Source organism: Apteryx rowi, unplaced genomic scaffold, assembly GCF_003343035.1.
Source record: "Apteryx rowi isolate R43461 unplaced genomic scaffold, aptRow1 scaffold_3, whole genome shotgun sequence".
In the NCBI taxonomy this organism is placed as follows: Eukaryota; Metazoa; Chordata; class Aves; order Apterygiformes; family Apterygidae; genus Apteryx; species Apteryx rowi.
Window position 1 is genome coordinate 48,456 of NW_020449418.1, and position 19,886 is coordinate 68,341.

Consider the following 19,886-nt stretch of genomic DNA (forward strand, 5'->3'; position numbering starts at 1 on the left):
AGGATGTAATTGAGGTTGGGTGCTGAACACTCTTCAGAAGAACTGAGAGTTACGGGACTGTGAAGGATATGCCAAACTATCATATTTATAACATTTTGTGGAAAGAATGCGAGACTTCAGGTGTCAGGATTTAGCCAACATCCAGGTATAATGATGATAATGAGATTTAATGCAGAAAACAGATTGCAGCAAACATCTGTAGAGAGTTTTTAGATCATGCTATGAAATGTCCCTTTCTGGATATCAGAATATCTCTGAGATGAAGTATTGTGCTAAGTGAATTTCAGTTTGACACAGTGTTTCTGTATACTGATACTTACTATTTATACTCACAGTATTTCTGGAAAAAAAGAAGATATTTTTAGATCCCTTCTGTCTTGAAATGGGTTAGAAAGACCAAGGAAGCCACATCTTTCTGATTAAATGAGACATTGGCTTACATGAGCCCATTTGCAGCTAACCTGACAGGCTGTTTTGTAATTCTCTGGAGAGAGATTTCAGAATGTATCTTATGTAATAAAAATAGGACAACATTTTTTTAATGAGGTATTGTCTCAGATGTTCATGTCTGTTCTATTGTTAAACATTTTCCAACAGAAATGATCTACCTTTTGGAAGGCATTAAGCACTGTTTTTTTTTTTTTTTTTTTTCATTCTAGAGGGAGAAAAAGAGAAGAAAAAAAAATGAGCGCACTAAAATAGTTGTCAGCCTTCCAGCTAGTAGCACAGTTTGGGTTGTCTTCTAAGATAGAGAGGGAGCTTTCTGAGAGACAGGAAGCTAAAGACAATAAAGATTTCAGGACAAATAAAGGGACTTCCTACAGACTTCAGTTGTAATTAATGAGAGCTGTGACAGTATAAAGTAAAACCATAATTGATGAATAAGTAACTTTAGTTAAAGGACAGTAAAATGTATTAACAACATACAGTCCATACTGGAGTAAAGCTTTTCAGTTCACTGGAATTATTGTATGCATAACTTAGTGTAGTTCCACTTCTCCAGTCTCATGGGACACATGTTGCAGATTTTGAAGCCTTTGGTTGGGCTGACACAGAGGCAGCAGCTGCCCCTAGCTGCTCTGACAGGTTTTTCGTATGGACAGCAGGAAAAATGAGTTTAGGTCCCCTTTCCACCATATATGGAGATAGTAGTGGGAGCAGCAGCTCTGTGCCAGGCCATTTTCAGGTTCATGAATTAGTAGTGCTGGGCTCTTTGCCAGCATTTGCTACCTAAACTACCCTTCGATGCTATGGATGGAAACAGTCTATGGATTAGGCCCAACCCATGGCCACCAGTGAGATAATGCTGATGAAAAACTTTATGACCTGAAGTTTCTTTTAAATTTAGGCCATGAGCTTGCATCTGCCATCTGCGTTCACTTCAATAGGAGTTACACCGACAAGAAGATTGCACGACATAGCACTGTGTGTATGAGGCGGTGTGAGAGGGTGAGGGGAAGGAAAGGGCTGTAATTCACTGTATGCAGTACACAAACTGATAGCAGAGAATGCTTTCTAACTCCCTGAGACTCCCTAGGAGTGTAACATGAAGATACAGCTATGCTTGAGTTGATGACTAGCTGCTGCTAAACAGGCAGTTCCTGCTCTCCCTTCTTCCTCTGGTTGCATGTCCTGCCTCTCTTTCTTTGTGCTGGCACTCATCTGACAGGTGAGACAATTTAAAAGAGTTAACTGGTTCAAGGAGCTAAACCTGCAGAAAATAGCCATGGCCACCCCCAGTGATGCTGATCAGTGATGGGGTGCAATTTGCTGTTGCAGCTGAACTGACCTAAGTCCCTTTTTCAAAAATTATTTATGCTCTTCTAGTTCTGAGAAGTCTGCTCATGAGTTGCTGCCTTTACAGTTCTGTCATTTCCCCTCTTCATTTGATTTAAAAAGACAAACAACTAGAGAGACTTAACCAGACTGACACCTGTGAAGCTTTGTGAAGCTAAGCTAAGCTTATTCCTTTGTAAGTATTGTCCTCTTCGGTATGTAAAGCACATGCAACTGGAATTTAATTCTGTGTCTAGGCAGTGTAACAGACTTTTGCTATAAACTCCATAAAAAGGCAATGGTGTTCAGGCATAAGCAGCACCGGAAAGCTGGTGATTTGTTTGAAACAGTGTTTGTTAGTGGAGGCAGAAGAGCAGAAATGTGTTAATGCATCAACTGTCCTGATTATTTGCAGCTCCTGCGATTCTCTTGAGTCCATGCTTTCACTTTTATGGTCTTATGATCTTTATCATCATAAGTATTAAAATGTTTATGAAGTGATATGTTAAGAAGAATACTGCATCTTGTACTATGATTAATTAGGAAGGATAACTAATTGAGGAGTGAAAATCTACACAGTGGGACTTTAGCACAGTGGGAAATACGTACTAATAAATCTCAGTTTACACACATGCTAATTACCCAGGCGGGTTCACATGAAAGCACAGGCAGTTGACAAAGCTGTCTGCTAATTCAGTTCTGTTAAATTTGGCTTGTCAATTTGTGTGGCACAATTTGGAGTTTTTGGAGGTCATCTTTTTGTTTTGCCAACCAAGTAAAATGGAGAGTTTTCACAGCATTCTAGGTAAGAGTAGATAGATCTGTGCCAGTCTTGTAAAGCTGTATGTAAAGCCTTGTCTTGTAAAGTTATATATAGACCCTCTCCTTTAGCAATTGTCTCAATGCAGTGGAATCTACTGAGTAGTGGGAAGGAAGGTGAATATTATATATAGCAGTGGAATGTGTTTCTGAGGATCTTATAGATTGCCTGGAAAGGCATTGAAACCAATATAAATAGCTGAAAAATCAGAATCTTCTGTCCAGCTGGAAGAAAGATTGTGCTAGATGGGAGGTTCCAGCCAAAAGAAGAAAACAGCAGCCAGAGGGGCTTTAACTACAGTCCAGAGGAGTGGGGTGAATGATACAAGTCCACAAACAAGCATAAACCAGTGTGGACAAGGTCTAAAACTAGTGGGTAGGATTATTTGTAGTAGTTTCATAGAAAGGACAAGGAAGGAGGATAATAGGTCAGTCGAAAAGACATCTTAGATGTCAGTATTCAATTACAAGAAGGATGGAGAAAAAGAAGTACAAGGTATATATAAGCTGAAAGTGGAAACTAGTGGAAAATGTTAAGGTAAAATCAGAAAGACCAAGGTACGAAATAAGATGCAACTTGCAAATGTACCAAGCATATAATTTTTTCAGAGAAACTGCTCAAAGTAAGGGTCACTTGTCTTGCTTTAATGAAACCAGCCTGAGCCGTAAGGACCTACAGCAGAGGATATTTTGAAACAAAGGGAAAGGGAGAATCTGAGATGCTAGGAAGATACTTAAATAGGAAGACAGAGAGTCAGGCTTCTCTGTTGTGGAAACTAGTGCACGCCTGTGGTACAAAGAGCATTTATGCAATAATAGAACATGCAAAATTGAAAAGCTTATGAGAATTTAATGGTGTCTTTTTTTTTTAATACAGAGTGCTAGTCATAAAACTTGCAACTGATGTCCTCCTGCATTCTGGGAAATGCAATGTAGTGCAGCAAATAATTCTTGGTAATGCCACTTGGTGCCGTGATTTCATCTACTGCATAGATGTGATCTGCGGCAATAGTCACTTGGGAGCTAGCTGTAGCAGAATTACCATTCTGGTAGTATGGACTCACTGCTGCTGTGGTCCCATTTACTGTAGAACTGCCAACACGGCCTCTCCCTTGGTGAGCTATCTGTCATTCAGCAATACCTGAGTCAGCCTTAATAAGGCTGATTTTAATTTATTGTATTATAAACACATTTAGTAAATTTTATTGTTTTATAAATTAAAACCCAGAAATTATTGTACAAAATCCAGAGGACCGAGTCCCAGTTAGTGTAGGTTTTGATAATAGAATCAAGCAGTGCTTACACTCTCAAAAAATTCCAAGTTCAGATTGAAAATATAAAAAATAGATTATAAAAATAAGGTATGAAAATACAAAGTCTGGAAATACCGATAAGGCATCCATACAACCTGTATGTGTAGCTGGGTAACAGTAACCCCAGGAAAAAAAAAAAGAAGCAGTCTGACCATCTATTCCAAATGCATTTAGCTCAATAAGACAGCCTAGCCATATATAGCAAATAGGTTTATCTAATCAGTGAGCACACAAATGTAAAAGTTCTGATTGTAGCCAGTATAGCTCCACAACATTCATTATTCAAAGAGCATGCTGAAAGCAAAAGTCACACATCACTGCAATTCCAGGCTCCCCATTTATCTTCTTGCTTTTCAGAATGGGATAATGTTGTGGTTTCTGAACAGCCATTAGGAGGGAGCAGTATTACAGGCTGTACTTTCTTTCTTATGATAGGAGTAGCTTTATTAATAGTTTAGTAAACAGAAATGAAATATCAACAGGATTCTGCTTTGTTTCAAAGCAACTTGCTAATTGCAAATATGATCAGGTATGTATAGGATAAATGGGCACCTTGATTTTTAAGAGTCAAAGCGCCCCCCCCCGTTCCAACAAACTTCAGTAATAACCCAATTGTAAACCTGTGCCCTGGTATTGAGCTGCATACTCAGAAATTGAGGCATTTGCTTTAGTGTTTGTTTGTTTGTTTTTTTTTAGCTAGGAAGCTTGTAGCAGAGCTGAACACAAAAGAATTGAGCTTAAAGTACAGGTCTGCTGATTCCCATACTTTTAAAAACAAGAACATCTTTTCTTTCCAAACAAATATAAGAAAATGAATTAACTAGGGATTACAAATGATAAAGAATACTTATGAAAAATTAACTAGGAACTGAATTTTCCTCCCTAAAGAGGACGCTCCCTCAGACACTGAACTGAGGCAGAATTTTTTCAGTGCAGATTGTATCACTATCTTAAATTACTGTGTGTCCTTGATGCATTAAACTGATTGTTTTAAATCACTTCCTAAAATCACTGGTGGCTGATGCTCAAGGCTCTAAGACTTCTTAGGACTGGTATGCTTTTTATGTTTTTAGATTTAAAAATAGTATAGCCTTCACATTAAAAAAGTGTAGCATGAAGAATGTTTCTTTTTGATGTCAAGAGACTCAAATGAAAGTTCTAATTGCAAAGATGACTGAACTATGTACAGAAGCTTGTGAGGCCCTGAGTAACTGCGGACTTATTATGGCGAGTCTGGTATTTCTGTCGTGCTGTCAGATGCAATTGATTCCCTCTCATGGATACATAGAGGCAACAATTTGACACAGCAGTCACAAAGAGAAGAAATCAAAAACTGTAGGTCTTTTGCGTTTGGGAAAGATTTTTACCAGTATTTCTGGTCTTTATCAGCATATAATATCTCACCATTCTAGAATCATAGAAGCATTCTTTGGAAGCATTTGTTTCCATTCGTAGAGGTATCTAGTCTGACCACCTACCTGAAGTGGGTTTATTTTCAACACCAGGACAGGTCAGCAGAGGCTTTGTCTAGCCAAGTTTTGAAAGCCTGCAAGGACAGAGATGCATCTCTGGGTGACTGTTCCAATCCTGCATCAATTTCCTAGTGAAAATGTTTTTTTTGTAATACTCAATTTGAACTCGCCAAACTGCAGTTTGTGGCTGTTTCCTCTTGTTTTATCGGCTGGCAGTACTGAGAAGAGTTGAATTCTACTGTCTTTGTAACTGCCTTTCAAATAGTCGTCCGCAGCTATTAGATTGCCCCCTGGCCTCCTCTTTACCAGACCGAACAAGCCCAGCTCCCTCAGTCTCTCTTTACAGACCATGTTCTCTTAGTAGTCTTCCCTGAACCCTCTCCACTTTCTCCGTGTCCCTCTTAAACTGACGGGTCCAAGAGTGCCCACTTTATAACCATTACAGAGTTCACTCTGTAGCCATTACTCATTGAAATTAGCAGTCAGAAATACTTACTTCATTGTTGTTTTTCAGTGCAAGTGCTGTAATAGAGGGCTGTAAATAATTCCAGTGGTTTCTTTGGAATTAACAACAATAATAATCTTCTACACATTGATTAGATATTTTCATCCCAGCCTTTTGAAGTTGGTATCCAAGGGATTCTTCCACCACAAAATTAAGCCTGATTATAAATAAAAAGCTAATCTAAACCCTTTGCCACTCTAACATACATACTTATGCACAAACTTTTAAATGGGGTATAGTGTTGCTGTTAACTGGATGTTAATTTGCATCTCTCTGGCTAAGTTCACCAAATGTCCTATGTGGATGCAAGTGTGATATAGCCTATTATCATGTATCCTGATTTCCTGCAGGTTAAAGATTTTTGCCTAAAAGCTCCTTTCACAGGAGTTTATAGCTTGTGAGTTCCACCTTCAAAGCGTATGCAGCACCCCCAGTTCACTCTGTATAGAGACTATAGGGAGGCTGTGATTTTTCTGTGGGTTAGTTACTTTGTGTGAGCTTTTAGTATAGGCAAGCTCTGGCAATTCAACAAGCACTTGAAAAGTCTGCACGCTGGTATTTTAAAAGGAAGGAAAAAATGTGGAAGTGTATAGGAACAGCTTCTACTTCTTCACTACAGGAAGGAAGATATCTTGGGCCACAAAGAGAGGTCTCATGATAATCCCAATATTTTAAGGACTGTCTAAAGACCAAATTACTTTGGAGTTGGTCCTCCTCCGCCTTTCACATTACATAATCATTTAAGCTAGTGCAAAATGAATAAGTGAGAACTATTGCAGGAGTCTCTTAACTTCCAGTTCTGTGCACCACCTGCCTTTCCACCCCTCCATTAAGCCAATTGGCTCTTAGGCTTCTCATCTTTCATAATTTCTATTTCTTTTGTCTGCAAAATGAAGTTACTGCTCTTTTACCATAGCCTGAGATTTCATCTATATGCTCTCAGGCAGGTTTGTCACAAAGGGATGAGCATCTTTGTCCTGTCACTTAACCATACAGATGGGAAAGCTGACACTGAAGGAATTCTGCAGCTGTGGTACTTATCCATTATAATTTCACTTGTGAAATGCAAAATATTATCAGCAGCACCAGATCACAATAGGACAAAGGACAGCTTGTGTCACAACCCTAATTTTAAATCGATAGAGCACATGGACTTTGGAGGTTACCCTGATGCATTTTGAAAGTAGAAAAGAAATCAAAAAGTTCTTGTTTCTGTCAAGCAGCAAGTACCTCTCTGACAGTATAGATGTGAGATTTTTGTAGGATCAACCACTACCCAAACATTGCACTGACTGGATGAAAAAAAAAAGTTAATCAATTCTCAGTTTTCATCTAGGCAATTAAATCCTGACACTGAATTTTCCAAAGGAAGGCAGCACCTAGTAGCTCCTTCCCCTGTCTTTGGAAAACCCAGCCTCTTCACTGAGGTCCCTAAGAGGAAACTGGGCGCCTTTGAAAATCCTCCTTCTTTTGTGGCTGTTGAGCAATTTTAAGAGTCTGTCTCTGCACATATAAATGAACTGAGCTAAATGAGCTGTCTGACTTCACTCTGTTGTATTTATTCGCCTTACTTATTGTGCTGTGGTACTCTCATCATTCTGAAGACTAACGGCAAATCACCGGTATATGTGACAGTAGTGATTTCTTTTTTTCCCCCCAGATTTTCTTCTGAAGGCTTCCTAAGTTTTAAGGCTGAAGATGTAGCAAAACTGCATGAACTGTGCTTTTCATGCAGCTCTGTGATATCCGTTAGCCCCACTCCCTGCCAACCCAACTTCCCCTTATGAGCCTCTGTGATAATGCTGTGAATCTTTCCCCGTGTTGCTCATCTTCTTTCCTGGCATGCTCTGTCCCTGTAATTAGATCTCAGCCGTTTATTTGTGACAACCCAGTTTGATGCCATGGAACTGGAGAAAGTGTTAGCTAGTGAAAAAGGAGGAGGATTAGAGAAGAGCTCACTTACCAAGGCACTAAGTGGATGGTGTTATCGTGAATCTGTTAACACCATGACCTGATTAGTTTAAGCAGTGTAAATTTCCCAGGGCACGTAATTTCCAGCTGCTGTTTTGTGTTGCCTTGATTCAGTTACGCAATACTTTCTCCATGCAGGCTGTGCAGTGCTTAACTTGCAATCCTAGTTTTCCTATTGTTACTAATTATAATAAATATCTTAAATACACAAATATTTTACCGTTTACCCATAAGATTTACTAAGCATCTGAAGTTCTGCTTAGACCTGTTTCCATGCCCTCGAGGAGTCCAGCTGCACACCAACCATGCACGTGCAGCAGCAAATTCCTCACAAGACATGGTAGTCATGATTGTACTTCTTGAAAAATGCTGGTATCTGTGGTGCCATGTGACATAGGACAGTAGTTGAAGCACTTGACCAGCAAGTGATAGAAATGAGTTCTCTCAAGAAGGTTCCAGATGACTTTAAGGAGAGTGTCCTACCAAACAGGCCCCTGACGGCTCTATGGTGAATATTTTTCCTCCTGACTCTACACCGTTTTGTCTGGAATAATTATAGCTTCACAGGACCAGAGTGAGAACTGGCATCTTCCCTAGTTATTGAAGCACTTACCTGAAAGTGGGTAAATATGGATGCTAGCCCCTTTCTCTTTAGCATTTTACATGGCCATTGCATGTGTAGGGAACAGAGGGCAGGCTGTCCCAGTGTAGACTAAGTGATTTTGTTCAGTTTCACATAGTCTGTGACTGAGTTAGATATTAAACTTCTCTCTGGACAATTCCAGTCCAACATCTGATCCGCAAGAGTAGATCTCTCCACTAGGAGTCTTCTGGTTTGCCTGCATGCAGCTTTTTTAGTCCCATGAGCTGCTGCTTTCCCACATGACTTGGCAGGATAGTACCAGTACTGGGCTACTAGCACAGCTACTTGCACAGCTTAAGAAGGGTTTGACAGCCCATTCTTCCTCCACACAGCCTCAGGAACATAAAAGTATAATTTTTGTGCATGCAAACTAATTAAATACTTCCCTTTCGGATGGAGAAAAGTCCTTGAAAATTCTGCACAAGACAGTACAGCGTTTTTACCATTGCTATTGTGCTCTTGCTGTAGTTTTGTTCTGCATAGTTGGCCATTTTTAATGGTCTGGTTTCCACAGCAAGCTAGGCCTATGCAAATATGTTGTATGTGTATGCCTTCCTGCCTATATGTTATCAGCCAAATTTGATAGAAGGGTAGAAGCTTCAGAGATCATTGAAAATCGGCAGCTGCGTACAGGAAGGCATTGCTGTAAGTTTCCTGACAACACAAAAAACTGCAGTGTGAGCTCTCAGCCCTCACATCAGTCAATCATGAGGCTTCAAAAGTTTCAGTACTCAGGAAGCAAGTTTGGCTTTAGGTTTTTTGAGTGAAGGAGAAGTGTGTGCATATGAGAGAAAGAGAGAGAGGGAGAGAGTGAAAGAGGGAGAGAGACAAAGAGAGAGACAAAGCACACATTTCCAGGGCAGGTAAAGCTCAAGGAGGTAAGGATTAATATGAAAAGCATGCGACTGACTCCATTTAACGTCCAATTCTAATAATAAATCAGAATTGTGATTTCAACAGATGGAATACTATTTTCTGTACATGCTTTTTTGCACTAATGAAGACCTTAGTGTCAATTGTTCTGATTAGTTTTATAGCTCAGAGAAACCGGTACACTTCATGTAAGGCATGTTCTTTTGCGTTATGGGTCATAGTGCTCCTGCATTTTGTTGTTTGCCTGTAAAAAGATGCCTAATGTATCTTTATTAAAACAGAAAAAAGGAAACCTAACTGTTGCTTACAATAGTTTAAAAAGATAGTAATAGGAACTGCATTTTGTACCTTGTGAATGATGGTGTGTTTCCTAATAGGCCATTCATTTTGAGTCCACCACTGTGTATCAAAGAAGGCCTAGCAGAGGTGGTACTCTGCCTGGCTGCATTGTGAGATACACCAGTGTGACACACTGGATGTGGAAGCTTCTAATTATGGTGGCTTTCAGAGATGGGAGCCTTTCATGCAGGGCTAGCTCATAGCTTTGGGTGTGCCTTTTAAAAAGACTCAAACTACGCAGAATATTGTACTATACTGCTGTTTTTCAGGTTGTATGTGTTACAGTATTTAAAAATCTTAAATGTGAATTGTTCTTTTCATCATGCATCACAACGTGGCATGTGAGTGTGGGTTTAAAAAGTATCATTTTTTAATCTGTAGTAATAATGCTTCTGCACATTGAATAAGTGAATATTAATTAGTTCTCTGGAAATGCTCAGAATGTAGCTACACTGAGCTACAGTCCAGACCTCAATATTTGCTAGTTCTGAATTAGTCTAACACTTGGCAGCCTAGAGTATCAAGAGTGTATTTATGGTCAGCTATATAGCTCACTCTCTTTTATGGTGATACATCTCAATGGCCACAGCAGCAGAGCTGGTGTGGCAAGTTAAGAATTCGCCTGTATCTGGGTGTCAAATTATGCATGCCCCATAACTTGAGGCCTTGAAGCATTCTCAGGTATGCTGTTGATGGTGCATCTTTGTGAATGAATGGTAATGCACTGGAACCAGCTCAAAGATCAGTTTTTACTAGAGTAGATGGAAGTCTGGGAGTCCCTTTATCAAAGTATGAGATCCTAGTGCTCAGACAGATGAGCAGAGTGAGCACTGTTTGTGGTAGGCTTTTAAAGCAGTCCTTTTTGTCTTGTTCTCTGGTTCTTCCAGGTATATAAGTGCAAGAATCTTCTGGAAATAAATTCATTTTTAAGAACTTTCTCATACTAACAAGATTTTTGCATTTCTATGGCTGGGTTTTATACATTAACATTCTTGGAAAAACTGCTGTCTGTTTTCTTCATGTTTCATAAGCGACTGGGTTTATGCTGGTACTGAGTGACTGGAAGGGAGGTCTCCTTATCAATCTAGAGTCAAGACATAGGTCTCTAATACAGTCTGCTATAAGCCGCCCTAGGCAGAAGCAGTGTAATGCATCTGTCCCGCTGCCAGCGTGTTCTACATAAACAACGTCTGCGGGATTTAACTTTAGGTCTACCTCATTCAAGCCTGCTAACTACTAAATCTCCACTCTTAGTTACAGTAGCACTTGGGCAGCAGTGCGTGAGGGCGGGGTGTGAGGCAGATGGAAAGGAATGAATGTAAAATATAGCAAATTCCCAAACTTTTATGGCTCAAGACTTTTATTGAATGCTTCACCGTTTGTCTGTGTTGACCACGTGCTATTGTCACTCCTCTTTCTCTGCACACTGAATATTTTTCAACATCTCCTGTCCTTTTCTTCTCAGCTGTAATGATAATGGTATTGCCTTTTGTCTTCATCTTTTCAGAGCTTGTATTAAAGTAATCTCATTGCTCTGTTCCTCCCTAGCAGTATGTGTGTGTTCACATTTCTTTCTCTTTCCCCTTCTCCCCACAGATGTGTCACTGTGTGTGCGGTTTGTAGATATATATACAGTAATGTGCTATTTATAATACTCTGTATAGAAATGCTGCATATCCAATGTAGTATGTAAAGAGTCAATATTGTCCCTTATATACAGGATGCCTGGTACCTTCTGCTGTACAAGATTTTTGGTATGGTCTTTTTTTGATATGAAATAACACATTCTTCATTGTAACTGTCCCTTCAAACTCTGTAAGGAAAGCTTTTTAACAAAAAAGGGCTTTCTTCATGAAATTCCATTAGGATCAACTGTTCTTTGAATTGTTAAAAACTGTCATTTCTTTTCTCTTGAATGTGTTCCTCAGGAGATATTTTGAATATGCTATATCTAGACAAAAAAAGTAGCAAGAATAGCATCTACTATACTGGGAGGATCTGAGAACATGGATTTGAGTCCAACTGATGAAGAATAACTGCCTTCTACTGAAGTGCAGGCTGCAATGCGAAATATTCATAATACAGACTACTGCTGGAGGAGGGGAGGAAGCAACTGTTATCATTAATAGTTTACTGTTTTCTTTTAGCAGAATCAGCCTTGGAAATCTGTAGCAAAATACCCCCCCCCCAAAAAAAAAAAAAAAAACACCAAAAAAACAAAAACAACCAGATGGCTTTGCAATTAATACCGTCCTTTTTTTTTCCCCAGGTTAGGAAATACCAATGCATTTCCTGTGTGCGCAGCTTAGTTCTTGTCACTTCTGGGAATACTTTATGATGTAGCCTTTGGGTTTTAATATGCTTTAGCAACAATTTATTTTGTATTCTAACAACCAGCAACGCCTATTTTAGTGCATAGGCTGGACATGAAACCAAGAACTGTTTGTGTTACTAATGTATGCCCAGTTCATCGAGCAAACTAAGCATGCTAAGGTCATCCACGTTGATGGCTATTAAAACACTTGCTGCTCAGATTCAGAGCTCTTACAGGTCATGATAATGGATTTAAAATATATGTAAAAACTGCAGCAGGGAAGCAGGGAACTATTTTCCATGTCAACATTGGATAGGACAAGAAGTATTGGCATTACATTGCAGAAATAAAGATTCAGATTAGACTTTCAATAAAACTTTCAAAAGGCAAGGGCAGTAAAGAACTGAGATTGTGAGAGGTGGCTGTACATTACTGGAGGTCTTTAGCCAGTTAGATAAACAACTGTCAGGTATGACCAAGAAAGAGCTGATTTATATCTTGAATGTTGCCTCTTCCAATTCCACAAATTAAAGCTTTGTGCTTAGAAGAGCTCAGCTGGAGATACCTGATGGTGGAGTGAGCTGGCATGTGCCCAGCCTTGCTTGTGCTTAGTATGTCTAGACTGGTTGGAGGACAGTTCAGGCTTGTACTAGGGCATGATGCAAGAACTTCATCTTCATCCCCAGTACAGCCCCAGCTTGCCTAAACCTGTGCCTGCACATATGCTTGCATGTAAATGGTATGATGGCAGGAAAGTCTGGCTTGGACTTGTGTTTGACTGGTAGTCTTTATATATCTTGTAGGGTTACTCTGGCAACTGTCAATCTGCATTTTCCAAACTTGGAAAGTTTGGTATGGAGAAATACAGGAGAAAAGACATGAAAACACAACTTTGTCAACTGATCTTCAATATTTTTCTCTAAGCTCAACTCTGGGAGTGATGTGGTTGTGTGAGAACTTGTGGCTTGTTCAAAAACATTGTGTCTGAAAACTCACTATCTAGAAAGCAAGTAGAAAGAATGACAACTGTTAGTTTTACAGTTTGGGTTTATTTTTAGGCTTGTTCTCATTATGTTTTACAGAACCTGCCTCATTGTACTTTGAGTACTTGAATACTGAGCTTTTTGAAGTTGTTATAAAAGGGGATGTGCCTAAAAGCAGTGGATTGGGGAATAGCAAATGTTGAGTTTAAGTCAAAAAATGTACTTCTAACAAAGTGTATTGTAGGTTCCTGGTAAGCTGTGGGGTGGGGAGATGGTCACTTTCAGCAAAGGTAACTAACTGAGGAAATTAATTCCCCCCAGATAATGAGCCCGCAATGTATTTGTGAGCAAAGTTAGCTGGGCTAATGCAATTCCCATTGCATCATCCACTTACCCTCTATATTGCTAGGATATAAAACAAGACATACTTAAAATATTACTGTGTAGAAAAGAAGCCAAAGGTATTTCTTCATTTCTTAAAGGAGACTGGGGCCCTCTCTTAACAGGTAGATTCGTGGATTAATTGGAGTTTTAGGCCATTCATCATGGGTTTCAAAATGACTTTTCCTTTTCCACCTGTCACACACACAGCTGATCAGGTAGACACTCAGCATGGTAAGCGCGTGTGTATTTCCCTCTTACAGCTTGTGAAATTGTGACTATATAGTAGGCAGGATGATTGATCTGGGGATCAAGACATTTAGAGAATGGCAGCAGCTTCTTTGTGCATTGAACTTGGAGGGCTGACCTAAATGACACAGAGCTGGGAAAATGCTTGTTCACTTGCTGGAAAGGATCTGATAGGTTACAGTGCTTCCCACCCCACTTCTCTGATTAATTCTCTCTCACAGGCAGGAATGGCAACTCCTGAAAATCCTGAGCAGTTGATCATTGCCCTGGAACCTGAGGCTGCCTCTATCTACTGCCGAAAACTTCGCCTTCACCAGATGATAGACCTGAGTAGTAGGGCACCTGTCAATGGTTATAGCCCAAGTGACACAACTGGAACTGGATTTACACAGGGTACTTCTTCTATTAACTCACTTTAGATTCTTATGCCTAAACTTGCTTTGTTCATTAGGGCTCTTTGCTTACCATTTCTTGTCTTCACTCTCTTGAAATGTTTCAGGCTAGCATTAATTTGCTTTTAATGTATTGTTTCATTGTTTACTGTAATTAGACTAGTTTACATATTGATCCAGCAAACATGTTTGCACACACTTAAATTTTAGCATGCAGATATCTTCATTGCCTTTACTGGGATGTTGTGGGACTCTTTTAGAGATTAAAGAGAAGCATAGTATTTATAGATCAGTATTTTTTTTTGCCTTAATTAAAATTAATACTTCATGATTGGGTCAATTTTTATCTTAAGTTGGAAACAATTATATGTGTTCAATTTGTTGCATTATTGAAGCAATGTTATACAACTGGGTCTGCAATGAGACTGAGGTGTTCTTCCAGAGTTTTGGCAGATTGTGCTTTCCGATGTCATCCCTATGAAATAGTCAGCATTAATTACTAGAAACACTAAGAAACACTAAAGGAATTCAGCAATGAATTTATCTACACATTGCAAAGAAACTAAATATGGCACTTCTAATTTATTGGCACTTGATTGATATCAATGTTTGAAGACTGACTTACAGTGAGGGACAGAGATTGGACCACAGTTTAAGTCACTTGGCAAAAGATTCTTCATCACAAAAGATTTTTGAGCTTACCTGAGATTGGAGGGAAAAAAAAGAGGGATGGGGGGGAGAAGCAGTATGGTGTGATTGTAGCATAATGGGTCATATTTTCTGTTAGCGTGAATTATAACAGTTGCACTAACATCAGTGGTGGTGTGCCAATCTATCCCAGAGAGAATTTTTCAGAATAATTTGTATTTCATCACATTAAGTAGCTCAAAACAGCATAAGCAAATGGAAGATTAAGCTAGTAAAGCCATTCCTGTACTTACTGGATGGGTTTTTTTTAGTCAGACTGAGTCATCACATCATTTTATCATATTCATATACCTCCTAGCTAGCAGTTGTCAGATGTGTTCAGTGTTACAGAGGCCCACGCAAGGCACAGAACACAATTCCTCTGCATTCCCCTCACATTCTTTCCCCTGTGTTCATGTTCTGAACCATTCCTCTTCCATGTGATTTTCTGTGTACCCACTTTCAGGCTCTATGGGGATTTGCCTCTGGGAAAATAAATTATCAGTGGAAAAAGTTTATCTGGTTAAGGGGGTTTTGAAGCTGAGTGGGATCTGTTTGACAGATTTGGATATTCTGCTACAGGGTCTTTTCTTGGACAGAGGGTTATTGTTCTCTTTCTTGGCTTTGTAAGGTGAAAGCTATTGTTGATGAGAAAGATTAATTAAATCAGAATTAATCAAAATTAAGGAAAACAAAGTTTCGAGTGAATTAATTTGGGGTTGGATTTAAAATTTCATGTAGGCATGGCAAGGACCCAAGAAAAGCTGAGAATGGATTAAGAAGGAAAACCCTTTAAACATAAACAGAGAGAAGCACTCCAAGGACCATATTATTGCTGTGAAGTCAAAACCAAAATTTTACTGTTCATAATGGCCAGGACAATTTTACTTCAGTCATGGTTAAAGACTGGATCTCATGTTCACGTTATGGCCCACAGAAGTGAATGAAAGGACTCCCGCTGACTTCTGTGGGCTCTGTCAGGCCCGTTCTTGGACCTACTGCTTGTTCTGTCATGGAATACTTTGTCATGTAAGCTCTTGGTGTGTGCTGCTTAGTCAGTACAGTGAGGCTTGCATGGCTTGTGTGCGTCATAGGGACTTTATGGAAGGGGTATAGGTGAAAGTGGAGCCTCTGCTCTTCTTCTAATGACAGGCATTATAGAAACAAGAAGAAAAATACATTCAGCGATTTGCATGCTTTTATTTTCAGAAAGAATGATATTTTCATGGATTACAGGATGCATTTCTTTTCTGTAGTATTTTATTTAACTGCCTTTGAAGGTGAATGAAAGTTACACAAGAAATGATTTTTTGGTCATCCAGGTTGATTAAGAAGCATAATAGCTAAGACTGCTCTACTTTGTCTTCACAGAATGTTTGGCATCTTTTAAATGTCTAAGTAGAAATTAATTTTTGTAAATTAATTTCTAATAGTGTTATTAGATTATGCTTAATTTTTAATTTGTATGTAGCTAAATTATTCTGTGCCAGTGTCCTCTGCATATTTATAATAGGCCAAATCTTAGTTATTAGTCAAGGAAAGATATAATTGATTTGCTTAAGAAAGAACTGCAGTATTAGGTTCTGCTGTGCAGACTATAGATAAAACCAGGATTTCCATAAGTAAAGGTTGAAATAGATGTTAATGTCTCTAACCATGTCCAGGTGACTCTCTCTTGCCTGAGTTACCAGAGACTCAGACTTGATGATCTCTTTGGGCCTTAAGAAGTTATGAATCTGTGAACTGGTGTTTTTGGATGCTTGTTTTGAGACAGACTGAAAGGTCATGACTGAAGGGCTCCAAAGGTATCTTTGGCTGAGCACCCAAAATCAGTAGTAGAAAATCTTGGATTTTCTCTGCCCTTCCTGGGAACATTTAGGACACTGTCAGTCTCTTGTGGGCTAGGGCTGCCACCTTGTGGCAAAAATACCCCTTAGCACACCTGGCAACTAGGACACCTTGGTTCAGGTTGCATTTTTAAAACCAGAATATAAAAAATAAGTGTTTTAAGGAAGGACTTGTTTGTGGGTTTCATATTATCCCGTTGTTTTTAATCCAATTACTATCAAGGAAAAACAGAATGTCTAAAAAACCATTTTTTTCCTTCTTTCTAGGAGTAATGTTATATTCCCAATGCTAATGCAGTAGGTTTTGTTCATCTGTTCTATTAACAAGTGATACATAGAGATCTCTCATCTGGCTTGCATTTGCTTCCTGCATTGTATGCTATCAACTTGTTCATAATTTCTTATTCGCAGTAATTTTCTTTCTCTCAATGACTAGCTAAAGAACATGTCCGTCGTAATCGACAGAGTCGCACCTTTTTGGTGGAAAATGTCATAGGAGAGATCTGGTCTGAACTGGAAGAAGGTAGTGTCCTTTCTTGAATGAATTTTTCTCTTTTGGGTTTTATACTGCGGGTGAACATTGCATTTCCCACAAATCTGCTGTGCACTTTAGGGTTCTCAAACTGATTATAAACAGAAAAAAATACAAGTACATGTGCTGCTCTTAGTTAACAGGGCTGAGCTGCAATTCTGCATGCTCTAGCGAAATACAGCTTTTTAAGCAGATGATAGAAAGGAATCCAGGTTTTAAAATACAGACCAGAACACATTTCCTCAGAACAGGCCTTGTAAGTATGCCATAATAGTAATTTGGAAACCCACCAGTATGTACCAGTAGCATGAGCAGTTCCATTAATCCACTTTAGCACTCATCTGTGCTAAACCGATAGCTTTTGACATCCAAATTTCATATTTATTATCAATCACTACATTATAATTGCTAATAATGATCAAATTTTCAGTGCAGACATCCATGACTTTATGCAAGCCATCATCTCTGATGGTGATAATGCCTATGAGAAGTTTTCATAGCAATATACTGCTGTGTTAATGCTAACGTAAATATCACTTGCCTGTTCCTGTTGCAAACCAGGTGATCGTTACATCGTCGTTGACAGTGGAGGAGGCACAGTGGATATGACTGTTCATCAGATCAGGCTCCCCGAAGGGCATCTTAAGGAACTGTACAAGGCAACAGGTAAATGACGCTTTCAGGGCTTGCATTTTTTTGTGTAATATTTTGATTTGTGATTGAAGGTAATGTTTATTATTCACTACATTTAATTAACAGTTCTTCCTGAAGTAAGATCAGCATTCACAATTATGATAACCTAACTGCTGGTCAGTAGACAAGGGTAAATCACTTTATTCTTCTGACGCTTTGGGATGGTAAACCTGACTTTGAGAGGGTAAGAAACTGTAACCTCCCTTGTTACTCACTCCCTGCTATGGCGCTGGTCAGACTTCTGCTAACAGAGTCATCATCTCCCTCCCCTTTCACAGGTCACCTGTATATTGCTGCTCTGTCCAGGTATTTCAAGATATACCATATAGATAAAAATAGCTGAGTGTCACAACAGGATCCTTGTAAAGTGACTGTTGGCACAACAGAATTTTCCCCAGATTTAAGGGGAAGGTCATATATTCCAGTAATTTCACAGGCAGTGGAACAAGGAGGGTCCACCATTCTCTTGGAAAAATACACAATGATTGGTCCACAACAAAGATGCAAAATGCAATTCCTTGAATGATAATCCTTTCCTGAACTCCAGATCCACTTGGACTTTGTCCTATGCCAGGCTGTTAACCACATGGCAGCCTCTTATTTGTTGCTGTACCTCTGTATTACTGAGTTAGTCCTCTTGTGTATGGTACATCACTGAGCATTCTCAGTCTTAGTGGCTGCAGAACTGCCATGGAAAAGAAGCTAGTAAGAACAAGCAGGGCATTGTACATCAAGTCTATCTGTTCCTGAACACAAGTCCAACCTACACCTTCTCGTATGTGGATAAGGAGGCAGTTTCCTCTGCTTCTAATAAAAATGTTTCTCTGTCTTATGATGGTAGTGTTGCAGCGGTGATGATGGTGTAAGGGTAAAAGTGAGGCAAAGGTAAATTATGTTTTGTATTAGATCAACTGATATCTTTAGAAAAGCTACCTCTTTCTGTAGACCTTTCTATGCTATGACGCTCTCAGTAGTGCCAATCTGATGTGTATATGAACTTGAAATCTAGTAAGAAGAATATTAAAGCTGTATTTTGTTTGTAATACAGGTGGGCCATATGGTTCTTTAGGTGTGGACTATGAATTTGAAAAGCTCCTGTGTAAAATATTTGGAGAAGATTTTATTGAACAATTTAAAATCAAGCGTCCTGCTGCCTGGGTAGATCTGATGATAGCATTTGAGTCCCGTAAAAGGGCAGCAGCTCCAGACAGGACCAATCCACTGAACATTACTCTGCCTTTCTCCTTCATTGACTATTACAAGAAGTTTCGAGGTCACAGTGTAGAACATGCCTTGAGGAAAAGCAAGTGAGTAGATGTTTGAACCTAAATAGATGCATAATTAACAACTGACTGCGAAGACAATTAAAATATCCTAATTACATGTGGACTAAAAGAAAATAATGTAAAAATGTAATATATTAATGAGAAAATGGGATTGCCTGAAGTGTGGTTTCCAGAATAAAAAGTTGTGATCAATCTCTTGCAAAAGCTTTTCTGTACAAGACTTACACTCTCCCGGTATTGCTTTCTATGACTTTCATAAGGCCACCATTCACAGAATCACAGGATGGTTGAGGTTGGAAGGGACCTCTGGAGATCATCTAGTCCAACCCTGCTCAAGCAGGGTCACCTACTGGGTTGCCCAGTGACCCATTGAGTCACTTTCCTGAATTTGACCATGTATTTTGAGTCACTTATACATATTTATTAATGATTTTATTTCAGAATCAACCCCAGATGATACTTTTAATTTTGATTTGCTAAGTACTCATTTAAACCTAAGACCCATTTTGTAAATGGGAAAAGAGATTAATAGAGTAAGAGGGTCAGAGATAACAAATAGAGAACTTAGATGCATAAAAGTTAATTACTGAGAATGTTAATTTGTAGAGGCCTGGGCCTTGAAACAAATCCAGGATCATGAGATACATAAATATATCCATGGTATGGATATATTTATGAGCAATGCAAGATCACAGGTAAAAACATGCCACTGCACAGAGCTAGGCAAGGTGTTCTTCTTTTGCAGTGATGGCAGGACTTTTTTTTTCCCCTTAATATTTTACCAGGTAGATCATTTGCTCAGAAGGTGAGG

General features: G+C 39.1%; 1 protein-coding gene across 1 annotated transcript in view; it reads left to right on the forward strand.

Annotated features, from left to right (window-relative positions):
• HSPA12A (heat shock protein family A (Hsp70) member 12A) overlaps nucleotides 1-19,886 on the forward strand; it is a 56,321-nt gene that overhangs the window by 33,048 nt on the left and 3,387 nt on the right. The window contains 4 exon segments of the mRNA XM_026069660.1: nucleotides 13,860-14,031; nucleotides 17,001-17,087; nucleotides 17,658-17,762; nucleotides 18,838-19,096. Coding sequence (XP_025925445.1) covers nucleotides 13,860-14,031; nucleotides 17,001-17,087; nucleotides 17,658-17,762; nucleotides 18,838-19,096 — 623 coding nt within the window.